Source organism: Ixodes scapularis, unplaced genomic scaffold, assembly GCF_016920785.2.
Source record: "Ixodes scapularis isolate PalLabHiFi unplaced genomic scaffold, ASM1692078v2 ptg000191l_1___fragment_2___debris__unscaffolded, whole genome shotgun sequence".
In the NCBI taxonomy this organism is placed as follows: domain Eukaryota; kingdom Metazoa; phylum Arthropoda; class Arachnida; order Ixodida; family Ixodidae; genus Ixodes; species Ixodes scapularis.
The window spans coordinates 78,447-98,913 of NW_024609932.1; the positions used below are offsets into that span (position 1 = coordinate 78,447).

General features: G+C 46.5%; 1 protein-coding gene and 1 pseudogene across 1 annotated transcript; both read right to left on the minus strand.

Moving 5' to 3' along the window:
* Nucleotides 1-1,041: 1,041 nt before the first annotated feature.
* LOC121047962 lies at nucleotides 1,042-3,609 on the minus strand (annotated as a pseudogene).
* Nucleotides 3,610-3,703: 94 nt separating this feature from the next.
* Nucleotides 3,704-5,113, minus strand: LOC115316197. The gene has a single exon (XM_042287699.1). The coding sequence runs from the start codon at nucleotides 5,072-5,074 to the stop codon at nucleotides 3,704-3,706; it is 1,371 nt and encodes a 456-aa protein (XP_042143633.1). The 5' UTR covers nucleotides 5,075-5,113.
* Nucleotides 5,114-20,467: the final 15,354 nt, after the last annotated feature.

Genomic DNA, 20,467 nt, shown 5'->3' on the forward strand with positions numbered 1-20,467 from the left:
CGATAACAGGAAGAAGTTTAGCCGACATGCCTCGGCTCGCGCTGCCGTGCCCACTGGTGAAGTCGTGATGGGCAGATTCTTTTGTAGACGATGGCCCTGGCGTCGATGTCACGAAGCCGAAAAGAATGTGGTCCATGTGACGAAAGTGGGGTACTGCGCCGAATCCATGTTGTGTAGATGACGCATCAGGAATGGGAGCGCGTCCGTCGGCGATCAGTAGAAGCTGCACGATAACAGGAAGAAGTTTAGCCGACATGCCTCGGCTCGCGCTGCCGTGCCCACCGCATTGGCGAGCTGAATTTCTGTCTCGGTCTTGGTTGCAGTAAATGAAGACTGTAGGTTAGCCAGCGTAACCGCCTAGCCACGATTTTTTTTTCTCTTTTAGTTTGTGCGATTGAAACGATTTCGTAGCCGATGACTGCCATTTCAAAATGCACCAGGTTGACATAACACAAATTTTCGCCCGAACTTTTCTTCTTTTATTTAAAGCACCGCATTTGCTCCATGAAATACGGCTCTCAACTCACACGAATTGTCGTGCCATTAAATAATAGATAAAAATGTTGGAAACTCAGTTTCTCTTTTCTGTCTCCATTAGCTTTCTGGTTTGTTTCAACAGCACTGGGTCATTATTTACTATTTTGAGTCCGGGTTTAGTTTTGCTTATATTGACAACCATTGTTTATAGCGTGTTTTAGAGCGCAGCTTTTAGGGGCCCGTTTCCGGCTTGAACGGCGTCGGCGTCGGCGTCGTCGTAACCGCGCGGTGCATTGTGGGTAAATTTCCCCGCTAGATCTAGCGGAAAAATTTCTCCGCTAAATCTAGCGGAAATACTTCCCCGCTAAATCTAGCGGAAAATATTCCCCGCTTAATCGAGCGGAAATATTTCCCCGCTAAATGTAGCTGTAAGCGGGCCGCCAGTCGGGTGATGAATAATGTTTATTGTTACGAAGTGCGCCTTTATCAAGGCGAGGAATGGTGTGACGTAGGACGTTCTACGGTACATGATTGGGTGAGCTCTTTCACTATCATGACACAGCTTGTGCCCTGCTACATCTCCCCTCTTTAAAGGAGAATGGGAAAGGGGAAGGGGCTTTGTTACAGTCTTTCGGGCAGTGGGTACCGGCAGGGTTCCCGGCGTTCTCGGGTACTTCTGCGTAGCTCTTGACTGGGCTCGTTGATGTCCTGGTCTGCCGGTCGGTCTTCGGTGGAAGGTCGACTTGAGTCCGGCTGGGATGCTGCCTCCCTTAGGTGCTCTCTTGTGCATCGAATCTCGCGGCCGTCTTCAGTCTGAAGAATCGCTGAACGCGGGGTGACCGCTGGTCAAGGGTTGACGGCTGGCGACCAGGTTCGCTGGCGTGTGTCGTACGTCGTGACCTGTTGCCCCGGTGACAATGGCGGCAGGTTTCGGGAGTTGCGGTTGTAGAAGGTCATCTGCCGCTGCCGGATCTCCTTGAGGCGGTTGTGGACAGCTTTGCTTGGCACAGTCTCCGGCTCCAGGTGGCTTGTTGGTACTGGTAGCAGCGTCCGCGTCTGTCGTCCCATCAGCCTCTGCACAGGAGACTTGAGGACAGCATCTCTGGGAGTATTTCGCCACTCAAGTAAAGCCATTTGGAAGTCTGGCATTCTGAACGAGCACTTTTTTAAACGTTTCTTGGCCTCTTGAACTGCTCTTTCACTCATACCATTAGAGCGTGGGTGGTAGGGACTAGAGGTAGTGTGCATTACGCCTAGATGGGCTAGAAAGTCTTTGAACTCTTTGCTGTTAAATGGTGGGCCGTTGTCACTACACAGCTTCAGTGGTAGCCCATGAACTGAAAAAACTTCAGCACACCACGATTTAACCATGTCTGCGGTTGTGTGGCGGAGCTCCCGAACCTCAAAAAAGAACGAATAGAAGTCTACAATTATTGCAAACTCGCGTCCGCCGTATGAGAACAAGTCCATTCCCACGATCTCCCAAGGCAATGTCGGGACGTCGTGGCTCAGAAGAGGCATCTTTACGTTTCGTGGCTGATGCATCTGGCACACCTTGCAGGCTTTACAAAACTGCTCTATATCATTGGACATGTTTGGCCAAAACAACACACTTCTTGCTCGCGCTTTCATCTTCTCCACCCCCGCGTGTGCCATGTGCAGGAGGTACATCATTTCTACTCTTTTTGATTTTGGTATCATTACCTTATTGCTGCGAAACAAAAGGCCGTCTTGAGTGTGTATCTCCTCGCGGTACGCCCAGTAGGGACGGACGATTTCTGGGACGTCTTGCTTGTTATCAGGCCAGCTTGATTCCGCGTAGTCACGCAGGTTTGAGAGTTCGGGGTCTTCATTGGTTGCTCCAAGAAGGTCCTTAAGGCGAGTTTCTGATGCTGAAACGTAAGCAAGTACGTTCACATGAAACTGGGTGGTTTCTTCTTGCATGCTGACTTTACTGGGGAAGCGTGACAAAGCATCGGCAAGAAAGAGTTCTTTGCCCGGCTTGTATAGAAGACGGATGGGGTAACGTTGCAGAGTCAATCGCATACGCTGCAAACGAAGTGGAACTTGGTGCAGTGGTTTTTGAAAAATCGGCACCAAGGGACGGTGATCTGTCTCGACAATTACTTCCGCCTGGCCGAAAATGTAATCATGAAATTTGGTACAGCCGTGCACAATTGCCAGTGTTTCTTTTTCAATTTGTGCGTATCGCTGTTGCGTTTCCGTAAGGGATCTTGATGAAAAAGCGATAGGATGGCCTTCCTGAGTAATGACGGCCCCCACTCCGTATTGACTGGCATCAACAGAAAGAGTGACTGATTTTTTTGGATCAAAGTACGACAGAACCGGTGCTTCGATCAATGCTCGTCTTAGGGCGTCAAAACTGTTTTGCTGCTGTTCGGTCCATACCCAGGCAACATCCTTGCGCAGTAGAGCTCTCAGCGGCGCAGTCACGTCGGACATGCGACGTACAAAACGCAGTACAAAGTTCATTGTGCCGAGAAAAACTTGCAACTCCTTACTGTTTGAGGGTGGCGGCATCGCCAGGATGTCATTTACGCGGTCCGGGTCCAGGCGCAGGCCTTTCGTGGTCAGGATGTGACCTAGGTAGCGGACTTCTGTCTGCAAAAAGGTACATTTCTTTAGATTCAGTCGCAGATTGTGATCTCGGCAGCGCGACAGCAGTAGTGTCAAGTGATGGTCGTGCTCTTCTTTTGTTCTGCCCCAGAGTAGAATATCGTCCATCACTACGGCGACACAAGGTAGCCCTTCTAGTAGGCGGTGCATTGCTGCTTGAAAAATTTCTGGCGCGGATGCGATTCCAAAGGGCATCCGGAGGAAGCGATATCGGCCGTACGGTGTGCTCATCGTGCATATTTTGGAACTCGACTCTGTAAGTTTGATTTGCCAAAATCCTGACGCCGCATCTAGGGTCGAAAAGAATTTTGCTCCAGACAGTAGCGCCGCGACGTCCTCTAGGGTTGGCATTGGGTAGTTTTCACGCAAAAGTGCTTTGTTGAGTGCCGTAGGGTCCAAACAAATACGCACTTTGTCATTTTTAATGACGGTGACCATGTGGCTAGACCATGTAGTAGGCTCTGTTACCTTGGTTATGACGCCTTGCTCCTCCATGCGCTGAAGTTCCGCTTTCACCTTGTCTTGAAGAGCAACTGGAACTCTCCTGGCCGGCACGACGACTCCAACAGTTCCAGGTTTCAGCTTCATTTCATACTCGACATCTTTCAATTGCCCAAGGCCTTTGAAAACTTCTGCAAAAGGTTGTGCGGCTTGGTACAAGTTCTCTAGATGAACATTCTGCACCCGGTACAGAAGTCCCAGGCGCTCGGCAACGGATCCGCTCAACGTGATCGGCACATGTTGTTTTACGATAAAGAAGAGTTCTTCGTGCTCTCTGCCGTTTCCGGAAAGAAGCAATTTTACTTTCTCGTGAGCAGTCGTCGTTTCCGAAAAACGCAGTTAGCGTCACTTGACACTCTTGCCGAGGCTTATCTGAAAGCTTTACGGCGTCTTGCATTGATATGACGCAGCAGTTAGCGCCCGTATCTAGCTTGCACGCCATTGGTTTGCCCTCAATGTGAACTGACGCGCTCCATTTGTCGGTCTCGACCCAGTTTACCGTTAATGCTTCGAGAAAGAATTCCTCGTCACTTTCGGTGTGCAGAGCGCGTAGTTCTTTCTTCGGTTTATTCGCGCTTTGTTGAAGTACAGGCGTCTTGCACACTTGAGCAAAGTGATTAAGCCTTCCACATTTCTTGCACGTTTTTCCTTTTGCTGGGCAGGTTTCGCCGCGGTGAGTAAAATAGCCGCACCTAGAGCAGGGACTCTTTTTCGCAGCAACAGCATTAATAGTTGTCTCAGATGCGCCTTGCGCTGTTCCAGTAATCTCTCGGAACTTTTCCTGCCCTTGTTCTTGAAGGCGACACAGCTCAACGGTCTTTTCGTAGGTTGGGTTTTCAACAAGTAATTTCCGCTGCAAGCTCTTGTCTCGAACTCCTAGGATGATACGGCTGCGTAGCATCCGATCTTCTAGCTCTCCAAATTCGCAATTCTTAGCTAGAATCCTTAGCTCTGTTAACCATTCGTTGAAAGGTTCACCTTCTTTTTGGTCTCTTGACCCAAATCTGAATTCCTGGAAAGTCAGGTTTGTAGCGGGCTTGTAGTATTCTTCGAACTTTTGAATCAGTACTTCTACACTGTTTCTTTCTTCATCTGTAGTGAACTTAAAGGTCTCGTACGCCTTTCTGGCTTCTTCTCCGATTGTTATTAGTAAGGTTGCTGCCTGCACTTCCTCTGGCTGATTGCTCAATTGCGTAGCGGTGGAAAACAAGGCGAACTCACGTTTCCAATTTTTCCATCCGAGCCATGCGTCGCCTGATGTGTCCAGGGGCTTCGGTGGCGGCAGCAGCGTTGACGGCAATGGGGGCATCGGCGGCGTTGACGGTTTCGACATCTCGACTGGGCACCGCTGCCACCATGTAAGCGGGCCGCCAGTCGGGTGATGAATAATGTTTATTGTTACGAAGTGCGCCTTTATCAAGGCGAGGAACGGTGTGACGTAGGACGTTCTACGGTACATGATTGGGTGAGCTCTTTCACTAGCATGACACAGCTTGTGCCCTGCTACACTAGCGAAAAAATTTCCCCGCTAACTCTAGCGAAAAAATTTCCCCGCTAAATCTAGCGGAAAAATTTCCCCGCTAAATCTAGCGGAAAAAATTCCCCGCTAAATCTAGCAGAAAAAATTCTCCGCTAAATCTAGCAGAAAGATTTCCCCGCTAAATCTAGCGGAAAAATTTCCTCGCTAAATCTAGCGGAAAAATTTCCCCGCTAAATCTAGCAAAAAACTTTCCCCGCTAAATCTAGCGGGAAAAATTCCCCGCTAAACATAGCGAAAATTTTTTTTCCGCTATATCTAGCGGAAAAGTTTCTCCGCTAAATCTAGCGGAAAAAATTTCCCGCTAAATTTAGCGGAAAATTTTTCCCGCTAAATCTAGCGGAAAAAAATCCCCGCTAAATCTAGCGGTAAAATTTCCCTAGTGGAAAAATTTCCCCGCTATATCTAGCGGAAAAATTTCCCCGCTAAATCTAGCGGGAAAAATTCCGCGCTAAATCTAGCGGAAAAATTTCCCCGCTAGATATAGCGGAAAGAATTCCGCGCTAAATCTAACGGAAAAAGTTTTCTGGGGTTCACGTGACCCCCGAAAGTCACATGACCCCCCCTCCCCCCCCCCGAGGTCACGCGACACCCCCCCCCCCCCCGCCCCGAAAACACGTGACCCTGAGTACTCTTTCCTTCTCCTCCTCATGAGCTGCGCTCCAATTCGGTGTTACAGGGAGTTGTAAACGGCTTTCATTTTTTAATTGCTTTTATAGTTGAATTAATTTAGGACTTTACCTGAATTGACTACGCGTTAAATTTATATCTGCAGAAGCCAAAGCTCAATGCGAAGAAATCACAAGGAGGCGAATACCGTGACCAACCAGGCAGAATCACAGCTCCATCCGGAACCAGCTTAGAAGTTCCCGGAGGACACAATCAGGCGGATACCAAAGAAGCGGCCGAAGGGCAGCAAATCCTCACACAAGACGTCCAGCAGATCGCCTCGAAAGCTCGGAGTTCACGATCGGCGAGAGTCACCAAGAAACAGGAGGACATCGGAGACATCCGACATCTCGTAAGCAAGGCATGACCTAGAACCTTCTCTATGAAACAGCCTTTGAAACGGCACTACTCCATGGGGAATGCGTTACTTGTAATTGTGCCGATTTTTCCAGCATTCCTTGAATAAGATAAGATCTGAAATGAGATCAGACACACTGATGGCGCGTGAGAAATAACTTTGTAGAGGTCTGCATATAGAGTGTATAAAAGGTATCAGCAATTATTAACGCCGCACTGGCGTTGATATAGAACACGAGCTCAGTGCGTGGGGATTTGTAACCCAGGTGCACTGGTATTCGAGCTCTCACTCTCCCAGGCCTTGCCTTTGCAAACGCTGGCTCGCAATTTTTGATTTAATTGCCCGGCATTGGCAGATTATATATCCATTGACTAGCATATAAGTTTCCCAAATAGAACCTCTAGTAGCTTATTTCGTACTGTTAGTTTCGCTTGTATATGTGCCCTTCAGAGAGGGCAAGCATTTCTTGTGTGAAAACCACCGAGTGTTTGAGGACTAAAGTTTGGCGTTCCGTGTCTTTTATTACGCATCAATCAGGGAGGGCACCTCTCTCCGCAATCATTTGGTAGGACTGGGCAGTATCGCGATACGAATGTATCCGGATAATACCTTAGAGATTCTTTCAAATATATGTATCTCTGTATCAAGATACATTTGTAAAATACATGTGTGCCTAATTATTGAAATACAATTATGATCTATCGAACGTAGCGCGATGCTTTGCCAGGCTTATCTATCCTGTCATTTGCTAAAGAGAACTAGCACAAAAAGTAGCAGAATAAGCTCTTCCCACAAAGTCCTCCGCTCTTTTTCCTTCAGCTCAGCGAACGCTGGGAAGAAGGCGAGTGGAGAGAAGGAAATAGAGAATCATGGGTGTAGAAAACTTCTAAGATGAGCTTCTCTTCCTCTAATGTTGCAGCAGGTTCCGTGCAGGCTAAGGGTACCTTAGTAAAAACAGTTTTGAGTGTATTGTTCCATCTATCCACCCTGCATGATTTACCGCAGTTTGTCACACCTTTTGGGTAGAAGGCTTTTATAAAGTATGGCCACTATCGGTTGGTCTTCAGAACGTATTTTCGAGAAGTTTTGCTTGCGCGAGTTTTTAGTCTATAGCTTCACTTTGTTTTAGCCTTCTTCGGGGGTTCACTCGTCTTTACGGCACTGCTCATGACCTCTGCCGGGTTCGGGGCACCCCAGATGGAGGCGAACGTGAACGAACGCTGTAACGCTACACTTAGTTTACAGAACCTAGCGTTGGAAATTTTTTGCCTTGTGTATGTTTGCATTTGCGATCTCTACTTCGGAGATGGTTTTGCTCTGTGTGTGTATAACTTAGCTGTCTACTGATGTGCTTTCTATTGTTTATGGCTGCTCTTGTGAGCTTCGTTTAGAATGTGCTCTGTCCCGTATATGCGCTTGTTTTTGGAATGTTCGTATTTGTTTTAGGCTCTGAGACTTTGATTGGCTCTAAGAAAACCCCTCTTGATTCGTCCTTCCCAAACTTTCTCATTGGTGGACTGGAGGACCCCAGAATGCTGGTGAACTCAATATAAGCGGCCACCGAAGGGCCGTAAGGGACTTGGCTCCCGGATACCATGCCGTGAAGATCATCCTGCCTCTGGAAACCAACCTGCACGTTCGACCCCCCTTCGGCTGTGGAGCCGTCCGCCCGCTAGCTCGCAAACTTAGTCCCCCTTAGGGCTGTGGAGGAGTTCGGCTCGCCCGCCTTTATAGTGCCACTGGGGATGATGTCGTATTTACAGGCATTCGGAGTGGTAGCTATACGTATATGTGAAGAATTCGATGTAAATAAATGCGTGTTAGCTGACAAATATAATTAGAGGTTTATATGTGGGCGGTAAGGGGGGTGGGGGGATGGGTGTAGGGTGTGAAAGACACCCTCTACCCCTGCCCCCCCCCCCCCCACACACACACACACTTTTCGAACTTTGTAAATATTATTTATGTATGTATCTACAACTGTTTTCAGGGATTAATTGTTGCCGCTTTCCGAAAAAATATAATAAACATATCCTGTCGTATGAGAGACAAATGTATTTAAGAATCTGCATCTTGCTCTTAAAACCCATACATCTCTGTGTTTGTATTCCGAGATACTTTTGGGACTACCTCTGAAAAGTCCTGTCATACAGTAGAACATTCATTTCAACTTTGCAACGGTTTTAATAATAATCAATATTAAAAATACGAACGCTTCTTTTAGACACAAGCAAACTGTTAGACTAGGGTGCCTTCCTGTGCGCTTTGCTTAGGGTGGAGACATCTGGTCAATTTGTCTCACACTTTCATTTTTTTTTGTTCAGAAGCGCGTGAAAGAAGGTGTCCCTGCACGCGTTTCTAGCGCTGACTGTGCTATGGTGGCATTTTGTTTTTGTCGATTTCTTTGTACTTTACCCGTGAGTGCGTGCTGTCGGCATTGGGTACTACGAAGGGTGGCATCACCCTAAACAGAAGGACATTGAGGCACCCAATGTTAAACCCTTATCCTTAAGGTTGTCATTTGCACTGCATGCCACTCGCGATGATTAGAGTCCCCAGGCAGCATAACTCTCGTTGCGGCGGCTCCGATTACTTAACACCCAGCTCAAATAAGAAGACTTTTCAGGGTCAATGGCGGTCGGCGATGCAAACGATTGAGTCGAGCACTGGGGCGCGTTTTGGGCACGTATTGAGAGATGGCGTCGGGAGCAGGATCGGAAGGTGCAGCCAACAAGCGAAAGAAACCGGACGACACGCAGACGAAATCCGTCGTGGGAAGTGAGCCATCGTTATGTAAAGCACGTTTTTTTTTGTTTTTTTTTTAACTTCAAGTTTTGCTTTGATTGTCCGGATTTATATTTAAATCCAAGGCACACTACAAAAACATTATCTTCATTTAAGTAAACCACGTTCGTCGCGAGCAGTCTCGATTAGAGTAACTGCATATGCTATGCTATCAGAACCTATTGGCACCGAGAGCGAACACAAGCGTCGCTGCGGTCGCCGCACCCTGATTCGGTGAAGTGTGCCGTGATGTCAGGGGAAGGACTCCGCTTTGCGATATCGCATCCGGCTTGCTTCTCTCCCCTCTTACCTGATTTGCGATCATGCTGAGCTACTGTTTAGCGCCGCAATTCAAATGTCGAAAAGAAGCCGGTTTTACCTTTCACCAACCGAACATATGGAGGTTCAAGAGAGCATGGACAATCAAACTTTGGATGGGGGAGGCACCGTCATTGTTCGCCGTTGTGTGCCGCAAGCACCTCGAGGAGAGGGACCTCGTTTACTCGGTGTACAAGGCGCTGGATTATGCCGATACCGGCGTGTTTCCGTACCTTTCCTAAGCATGATTGTCACTTTTACCTTTATAATTAGGTTAAAGTAGCGAACGCTATCGGCGGAAGCAATTCCGCCGATGAAACTTTCCGTCCGTCCACACGACACAGGGCGGTCATGTTAGGGGTCAGTGAAGCAGTGGCGTAAGTGTTTCAGACGCTCGAAATCTGTTCCTTTGCATGTTCGTGAGCAAGGAGAATATAACATTCTGCTTTGCACGCCTTTCAAATGGCACTTAGATGAAAGGTCTTTGGGCTGTCGGCAAATGAGCCTGTGAACCCGTCTCTGTGTGCGCCGCTCTGCATGCACTGGTTCGCAGATGCTTTAAAAGACATGTGTCTGAAGGCCTTTGAAATGCTTCTGGAACAGGGTTGTTTTACGTCAATGTAGTTTATTCGTATGCAGGAATGTTTTATTTTTAAAGGACGAACAATTGCTTAAAATTAGTTTGTATTGTACCAGGAAAAACGGCCGAATTGGCTCCAATTTCCTGTCTGATATGTTTGAAACTGTCAAAAATATGCAGAGTAATAGTACCATAATTAGGAATGTTTATACGTTTTCCTGACATTCTTCCTTTTATCCAGCCTTGTTTATTCGGAAATTACACAGTTAAGTTTGAATTGTGATTTCAAGTAAAAGATACATTGCTGCAGGCTCCTAAAACCTTCCGCAGCCTCCAAACTCCGTACAACTGGACTTTCTGACAACAGAGGAAGACAGGAGGAACAGCAAGCCACCGAAACGGCTGTCCCGTGAAAGATGCTGCACCACTAGCAGGAAAAATGTGGAACCTGTGACGGGTGACAGTTTACGTGAGAACAGCTTGAGGTATTTTAGCTTCAGGAAGGTACGGTTTAACTAAAATCTCACATTTAGAGCCTGAAAAACGTAAGTTGTCAAGAAGAAACTAATAACGGGCTAGACATTTTTGCTTACGTTTTTGTACATTATTTGGGTGATATTATTACAAGTACACAGATACCATCAGTGGAGTCTATTGAAATACTACACGAATCCAGCAAAGGCCAAATGCGAGCACAATAGACAGATATAAACAAATAACTTGTGCTATACGACAGGGCTGTACAACACTAGAGCGCGTGACGCTTCAGCGCCGACATTAGAGCGCCGACAGTCGAGCGCCGCGACGTTAGCACGCGCGACTCGAGAGCGCGGCGACGTTAGCGCGTGCGGAGGTCGCATCGCATTATGGAACGCGGAGGATTATGGGAAGGCGCTCGCTGCGGGAGCTAGTGAACAGCTGAGAACATGGTGGCGGCCAACCTCGTCGGCAGCGCGGAGAGCGGTCCCGTAAGGTCGCCCGTTATGTTTTCCCGAGAACAAACGCGAGCTTTTATTGCCATCATAAGTAAGCGGAATATATATAGCGGAGCTGCTCGATGAGGACGGCCCCCATTCAAGCCTTGCGAAGTACGACTTGCACGTCCGAAGGGGTCCCAAAGGCTTCGGCGCAAGCACGAGCGACACCGAGAGCTCCGAGCACTGTAGAGCATTGCATGATAGCGCAGAACGAGCAGCTCCTACCTCGGTGCCGTTCCTGACTGCGCAGGAGCCTTTCGGGGTCCGGTTGGTCCGGTCGCGGCGAGGTCTGGCGCGGCGAAGCGCGGAGGCTGCGGAGGCTTCCTCAGAACGAGCGCACACGCGTCGCCTTTGGTTCAGAGTGACCCGGCGGCCCGGCCTCGAGCCCGAAACGCTTGGGTTTTGATGTCTCTTCCGTCTTGTAACTTTGTTCACAGCACCGAAGACAGCGGGCACTATCTTTACGTTCAATGAACGCGTCGAAAGGCCTCCAGTGCGATGCACCGGAAAACGTGGTGCGGCTGGTGCCGGAACTGCATAACTTCGAGCTTTGACACGGCGTGGCGCCACCTTCCTGTATTTATTTATTTATTTATTTAGTACATACTGCGGACCTTTAGAGGTCCAAGCAGGGTGGGCGGTAAGCATAAATAACGCTACAAAAAACAATGGTTGCACATAAAACGAGAAAACAATAGTGGAAAAACTGCTGCGCAGTAATACAAGGTATACAAAATATACATATATCAAAATCTAGTAAATCACAAAGTTATAACAATGACCCATCAAAATATACTCGGTGCGTATTCATGTAAACGTTGCCGCGTCGGCTTCATTCAAAGAACGAGTGAAGTCGATGCGTTGAAGTCGATTTCATGTAAACGAGGCTATATATGCGGGGCTTGCACTCGTCGCGACTGTTGATGAATCTGCACCGCGCCACCAATCCGTACTGCTAAAGCGCCGTTACCTGCAACCGAGTAGAAACAAGACCCGTCGCCCGTACGCACCGCTTCTCCGCTTGTCGGTCGCCATGTTCGCTTTTAGAGCGCAGCTCTTAGGGGCCCGTTTCCGGCTTGAGCGGCGTCGCCGTCGGCGTCGGCGTCGCCGTCGCCGTCGCCGTCGCCGTCGGCGTCGGCGTAACCGCGCGGTGCATCATGGGAAATGTCCCATAATGCACCGCGCGAGCCCCCCACCAAGGTCACGTGACCTCGTGGGGGGTCACGTGACCCCCCGAAGTCACGTGACTCCCCTGAGGTCACGTGGCCCCCTCCTCGAGGTCACGTGACCCCCGCCGATGTCGCGTGACCCCCCGATGACGTCATCGTCACTGATGACGTCACCGGCATCCACATCGTCATCGTCATCATCACTGATGACGTCACCGGCATCCACATCGTCATCGTCATCATCACTGATGACGTCACCGGCATCCACATCGTCATCGTCATCACTGATGACGTCACCGGCATCCGCATCGTCATCGTCATCATCACTGATGACGTCACCGGCATCCACATCGTCATCGTCATCATCACTGATGACGTCACCGGCATCCACATCGTCATCGTCATCATCACTGATGACGTCACCGGCATCCGCATCGTCATCGTCATCATCACTGATGACGTCACCGGCATCCACATCGTCATCGTCATCATCACTGATGACGTCACCGGCATCCACATCGTCATCGTCATCATCACTGATGACGTCACCGGCATCCACATCGTCATCGTCATCATCACTGATGACGTCACCGACATCCGCATTGTCATCGTCATCATCACTGATGACGTCATCAGTGACGTCACTGATGTCGTCACCGGCATCCGCATCGTCATCGTCATCATCACTGATGACGTCATCAGCGACGTCACTGATGACGTCACCGACATTCGCATCGTCATCGTCATCATCACTGGTGAAGTCATCAGTGACGTCACTAATGACGTCATCGGTACCCGCATCGTCATCGTCACTGATGACGTCATCAGTGACGTCAGTGATGACATCATCGGCATTGGGGGTCACGTGACCCCCAAGGTAACGTGACCCCCCCTGGTTAGTTTAACCCCCCCCCCCAGTGCCCTTCTCTCCTCCTCCTCAAGAGCTGCGCTCTAATTCGGCGTTACAGGGAGTTGTAAGCGGCTTTCATTTTTTTCTTCCGGCTTCGGCTCGGATACGGAATCGGCCGAAAATCAGACTCCTCCAGAAGCTCGCTCCTCTTCGAAGGTCAGACGTCATAGCGAAGTCGAGCGGCCATTGGCGGCGTCCGCGTTTCTCCTTCGGGTGATTGACAGGACTCGGTGAGGTTGCAGCGAAAAATTGCTCCAGAAGCGAGGACCACGCGCCACTTATTTCGAAGGCGCGCCACTTTTTCGGTCGCGTTCAGACGGGGAATCTGTTTCCCGAAACCTAGTTTCGCGACAAGATTCGCCAACAAGGTGCATCGTGTGAATAGACCTTTAGAGCGCCCGTCGCGAGAGCGCAGAACCAGTCCAGCGCGAGTGGCCCGACCGGACCGACCACTTCTTCGGGAATCGCGTGTTTTATGTACCATTGGCAGGGATATATGCCGCGGAATTTAGCAATGACATTGCGAAATGAGTCGACGAAATGTTTGCATGTGACAAACAAAAATGTGTTATAAAACGCTAACAGAAAAAAAAGAATATCTGTAGCGTGCATTTTTGCAGAAGAAACAAATCGCCGGTGACCTAGCCAAGGTCAGCTGAAATGTTTTTCTCTAATTTTTTAAACTTTCCAAATCAAAGAACTAATGAACGCTTCAATAGTCTTTCGATTTTGTATATAACAGATTTTCCGGGGAAGTTTTCCTGTATCCGTTAAAAGGTTGGAAAGATCTGCATGCGATAAAATTGCGCTGAGCTTTCCTTCGATTAGTTTTTTACAGATACTTCTTAGAGGTGATCTTTCTTCATTACGGACATCGACGTCAGAATACCATTTAAGCTTATGCGAGGGGTGTCTAAATAGCCACCAAATAAATCGGAGCCCAAATACGTGTCAAGAATAGACAAAATATTGCAAAAAGTGAACTATTTATAGAATATCCGAGAGGCGCACCGGAGCACTGTGAAGAAATCTTAAACTCGCTGATACACTCAACTGCAACCTTTCCCAGTACCAATGTGCCTCAGCCCACACCCCTGCCCCCTTTTCTCTCCAATCTCAGTAAACAATTGGTTAGAAAGAGTCGTACCCTTTCTATTTTTATTAAAAGCATACTTAATGATTTAAAATTCACCAATGCTTCAATCCAATGAGTCGCACAATTTTGTTCTATCTGTGGAGCCGCGGGTACATCACACAGTTTTCGGTGTTTGCTCAAATAGGGTGCGCTCTCGTGTCGTGCGCTCTAACTGGTCATGCGCTCTCGTGTCGTGCGCTCTAGTGTGAAGCGCGCTACTGTCGCAGCGCCCTCGTGTCGCGCGCTCTAAAGGCGCTCTCCCATACGGCAGTGTTCCTTCCTTCTTTATTTTGTCCCTGTACTCGGGCTGTCTCACCTGTGAGTCTCTCTCCATGGCCCAGACTATATTTAACATGCTGCTCGAGCAGCATGCAGCTTTCTGCTTCGGCGTTTTTGTTTAAAAACAGAGATACAAAATAAAAAAAAAAACGCGAAATATTATACATAATCTGCCGATTCATTCAGACCATCAGCAGCGTTGATTGTGTTAGATGTAAATCTATCGCTATGCTCTTGCAATTGTGGCAGTATTTCTTCCTTTTCATATACAAGCTGCGCTTCATCCGTTGCCTGCCCTGTGAACTATGCCTGAAATGTTGGTTGCATTTTCGCCTGCAGCTACAAACTATACCTCGATAAATCCACATATGAAAATATACACTTCCTACAAAAAACGCGCTCAAACAGAATTAAATACAAACGAGCACGCCGACAGCTAACATCGTAATAGCCTCCGCAGGGCGAGCGAGGCAAGACAGGAGAAACTTATATATTCGCCGTGACGTTACCCGTGTTCGCCGTAAGGGGGCGCCACGCAAACTTCTCGTGGCCAATACGGTTACTCTAGCCGGGATAAGTAGTTAGCGCCATCTATAAATACGTGCGCGAAACGCATCCCGCCGCTCGACTCGGGCGTCTGAGTCGCCCCCCACCGTTGACCCTGGCAAGATTCTAGAGCGCAGCTCTTAGGGCGTCCGTTTCCAGGTCTAGCGGTGTCGGCGTCGCCGTCGCCGTCGGCTCAACAGCGCGCGCGTTGCATTATTTATTTATTATTTATTTATCAATACTGTCAGCCTTCTCTCGAGCGCTATTACAGGAGAGGGAGAGACTTATTTGACGTCATAGACCTATACACGAATTCGACTCAAAGCTACATTTACCGAAGAAACTGAATTGGTGTGTAGGTCTCTGATGTACCATAAGGGAACACTGCGCATTCACTTTTTCCCTAAATTTAGCGGCGAAACTGACATCACATGACCTCTACGCTAATTCAGTTTCCCCTCGAAATTTAGCGGGGAATTGAATCGGTGTTGAGCTCTTGTTGCGTTAGTGTTTCCGCTAAATTTTGTGGGGAAACAGACTCTGCGTGTAAGTCATGTGACATCATTTTCTCTGCTAAATTTAGCGTGGAAGCTGAATTGGTGTTGAGGTCAGCTGGCGCCAGTTTCCCAGCTAAACTTAACGGAGAAACTGTAACGTCCTGTCGCGTCACAGGCTTCTTGCTCACGAGATGAGGCTTCACTCAACCCGGAGCAGAGAGCCAAAAAATTTTACATTAAAACAAACACCGCGCGTGTTGCATTATGGGGCTCCCATCTTTCCCTTTTCGTCCTCCCTGGCCTACCCTAAAAAATATATGTAATGGGTGTTTTCATTTAAAATCGGGCAGGCTAAAAGGGTCTAATTTTTAATTTTGACGAAAAAAATATATGTTTTAGGGGCATTTCTCAAATGAAGGAGGGCGCAAACCGCATGTTCCCCGCATTTTGTGTTCTCGAGTTACATAGCCTGGATGCCGCAGTGGCAGAAACTAGTGTTGTTTCCTGCCGTCGCAGGTCACGTGTTTTACAGTTTCTGTTAACGCTACTGTTTTTTTACACCTTTTTAACTTTTTTCCCTCATTTAATAGGTACTATAAACATACCTTGACGTATTCACACATTTCTAATAATTTAATTGTTTTCTAAAAAAAAAATGTCAAACTCGTCACTCCAGTCGCTTTTTGGTCAAATATCACAGGCCATTATTTTGTCTGTACCTAAGGTAAATTTTCTTTCTTTGGCTCTACAGAAAGCCCAAAGCGAGCCCGTTATAGATATAATAATATCATTATGATCTGTTGACTAGCCGCTCCGCTACCTTCACGTAAACGTTTTAAGAAATAACAAATGTTGAAAGTTTGAGGTCGATTTTTTCAAAAACCACATTTTTTAGATTTTTTTAAAGCTTTTTCTACATCCATTAGTCTACTACAAGAAAAATAAATCTAGAAATGTAATAGTTTGGTTGTATGTCCTCTATTTGGGCCGCAATCATGTGAAACGTGTGAACATTTGTTATTTTTCACAACGTTTCCGTTAAGGTAGCGGAGCGGCTACTGGGCAGATCATAATGATATTACTATATCGATACTAGGCACGCTTAAGGCTTTCTATAGAGCCAAAGAAAGAAAATGCACCTTAAGTACAGACAAAGTAATGACCTGTCAAATTTGACCAAAAATCGACCTGAATGACGAGTTTGACATACTTTTTAGAAAATAATCAAATTATTAGAAATATTTGAATACGTCAGGGTATCTTTTAGTACCTATTAAATAAGGGGGAAAAGTTAAATGGGTGTAGGAAAAACACTAGCGCCAGCAGAGGGTGTCAAACACACGACCTGCGACGGCGGGCAAAAACACTAGTTTCTGCCACTGCGGTTTCTACGCTTCGTAAGAAGCTTTACATTAAGTACAGACAAAGTAATGATCTGTCAAATTTGACCAGAAAGCGACCGGAGTTACGAGTTTGACATTTTGTTTTAGAAAACAATCGAATTTCTAAGAATAATTGAATACATCAATGTATCTTTATAATACTTATTAAATGAGGGGGAAAATTTAAAAGGGTGTAGGAAAAACACTAGCGCCAGCAGAGGGTGTCAAACACGCGAACTGCGACGGCAGGCAAATACAGTTGTTTCTGCCACTCCGGCTTCTATGCCTCGTAACTCGAGAGAAAAAAATCTGGGGAACATGCGGTTTGCGCCCACCTTCATTTGAGAAATTAAAAATTAAAAATTAAAAATTAGACCGTTTTAGCCTGCCCGATTTAAGATGAAAACACTTATGTATATATATATATATATATATGGTTTGATTTGAGATATATATATATATCTCAAATCGTGCAGGCAAAAAGGGTCGAATTTTTAATTTCGATGAAAAAAATATATGGTATGGCGCCGTTTTTAAAAACGCAGTCGCCGCAGACCGCAAGTTCGTCGGATTTTTTGTTCGCGACTTATGAATTTTTAAAGAGGCCGCGGCGAAAAGCAGTGTTTTTCACACCCGTCGTGGGTCGGATGTTTCGCTTGATCTCCCGCCGTGGATTTTCAGTCCACATTATATTATCTTTTTTAAAGCACTCTGTGGACACATTTAAAAGGCTCCAATACCATAAAATAATTTTAGGCGTTTTGCTTTTTTTCTGTAAAAATGTCAAAAACGCCCCCTCGGTCAATTGTTGACGAACTTTGACAATTAATTACTGGCGATCTACTTGGGTTACATCAATACTTTTTATGTCCACGGAGAGCCCAAAACACGTTCTTTATATGTATAATAAAATGACTTGGCTGTATAAAATATTCTTTCCGGTACGTTTACGTTAATGTTATGTGAAAACCAAAAAGTACCATTTTTGAAATTGATTTTCTCAAAAAACCCATTTTTTATTTTTTTTATTTTTTGTTAAAATGTAGATGTGATAGTTTTCTACGCGAAAATCAAGTCCAGAAAGTGTATATTTTGTTTGTATGTTTTATATTTAAGCATCAATATCGTACAAAAACGTGTTTTTACGGCACGAAATGGACTTACGAATTGCGCGTCTTCACAAGCTTGGAAATAGTTTTTTTTATTTTTTTTCAACGTTCCCACATAAAAATAATATACAGTATTTCCACCCTGTTATATCTATTGATTATTTAAATTTTATTATAGGCGGCAAGCTACATCGGAGGAGTTCCAAAAAGAGAAAGCAACACTTCTTAACAGACCAGCAGGTGTCGTAAATTTTTAACGTGTAGGAGTCGGCAGACGTCGTATTGATTCGGAGCCGAGCCCTCATTGGCCTGCATGAACGTCCCGCCCTTTCGGAGCCAGCAGATGACCACGACCTTTCGCGCTCGTTGTGTTAGATAAGACGGCCCGTGACGGTAAAGCGAGCAGCGCACCCTGTGTCACGAGGAGTGAAATGGTACGATTGTGTCGTTGACGCGGCGAACAGTGACAGCCACCCAGGAGGAGTCAGTCAGAGTATTGCACAAGGGAAAGCAAAGGAATCGTTGCCTGAAAGGATCAGGACACCACCGCCTTACAATATCGACGGTCAACAACTGTTCTGCCAGCCAAAACAACGCCGCGTGCGCGCTAAAACCGGCGGCGCGGGACAGAAATCCCACAGACGCACACACGAAGATGGGCCGGTTTCGTTAGGGATGTGGGGAAATTTGAAACCAGCCATCTGTGCATGCGTGAAACGATAAACGATACCGCCTGTTTGCCCCACCTTCGAGCGCCCTATCCTTACCTTGAAACGGCCGTGCTCTCTCTCTCTCTCCGGGGAGATCCGATAGCACCGAAAGGTTATCTATTAAACTTGAGGAAGAAAACGAGAAGGGGCTGTTTAAGTTTAATTTTCCCCACCAACCCGCTCATTCTGTACTTATAAAGGGCTATCGTTTTTGGAAACAGCAAAGCCCGGAGACTGACATTAAAACGAGCGTGTTGGTAAATATACTTGTGTTTGTATTTTGCCCGGAGACTAGTTGGGTCGAAGTCAGCCTCCTTGTCAACTATAACCGTTTGTGAAGAGTGGGCTTCTCCCGAGATGAGAAGTCAGCGCCGGCTGACGTGTTCCTTTGAAAAAGGGAAGGGGAAAGAGAAAGTTTGAGTAACTGCAGAAACTACCTCGAAAGCTCCTCTCCCGAGATGAAGCTTCAGGCATAGTCTCGGTTACCTTCTCGCGCATCGCCTGCTCGAATCTATTCTTCACTTTCTTTCGCACAGCCACTGTTCCTCACAGCCGTCGTGGATGTGCGTAATAGAGGGAAAAACAGATTCGATCATCATCTGGACGCCGTCATCCTGCCAGACTTCAGTGTCGTGGGACCGACTCGTGTGTGTTTCTTCGCCCCGCTGAACTTAGTTTCTCGGGTGCGTTTTTGAACGTTTTTTTTTTTTCAATGTTTTCTTACTAACTGTTTGTTAGCACTGTTCAGTTGTTAGGTCTATTTTGTCATGGCGTAGCGGCCTAGGCGGTGATGTAGAGAGCGTGTTCGCACGCATTTGGTGGCGTCCCTTTAAGGAATGCCCGGAGGAGTTGGTTTATGTTCTTGCCACGTGCGGCTGAGTTTTCCCGTCTTTATTAAATTATTGATTTTTTTGTTTGTTTTACCTTTACGTGCCGTCGACTTCTTTGTCTGACTCTCCACCAGGCGTGGACCTATCGCCTTGCCACCACTCGAAACTAAATACTTTATTTTTTTTAAACGCAATTTTCGTTAAGATCGCAGTTGGGCAATTTAATTCCTATTTATTTATTTTTATTTCCTACCCCTCTCACTCTCTGCGTGTTTCGGACCGTTTCTGTGTCACCACTTTTGTGTATTACGGAAGTGAAAGGACATTCCCTGGTGACCTGTGCGATGTGCTGTGAACAAACCCCCAGTGTTTGGTTTCGGAAAGAATTGTATATAACATATCGACGGATGTGGTGACTTTCTTTGTCTTAGTAATATGACAGCTAATAGCTAGTCGTGCTAGTTTACTGTGAAATGTTTATAAATCGAAACAATACAGCGTCTGTGCCTTTTGGTTATTGAAAGTCTACTAGGCCTGCTGATTTGGTTAGATATGTATCTCGTGGTTCCCGCTCTTATCAAAACATACATAAATATTCAATACCACAAAATTCGTTTATAATTGATTACAAAATGCAGAAGAAAATTCAAGAAAACTTCTTCACAATTCATAGAGACGCATGGGTCGCAATGTCTGACTTAGGTCTTGCAAAACAAAGACGTTTTTTTCCAATATTGAGGCCTAAATATAAAACATACAAACAAAATATACACTTTCTAGGGTTGATTTTCGGGTAGACAACTATCATATCTACATTTGAACAAAAAATAAAAAAAATAAAAAATGGGTTTTTTGAGAAAATCGATTTCAAAAATGGTACTTTGTGGTTTTTGCATAATATTAACGTAAACGTACCGCAAAGGTTATTTTATACAGCCGAGTCATTTTATAATAAATATAAAGAGCGTGTTTTGGGCTCTCCGTGGACATAAAAAAAATCGGTGTAACCCAAGTAGATCGCCAGTAATTAATTGTCAAAGTTCGTCAACAATTGACCGAGGA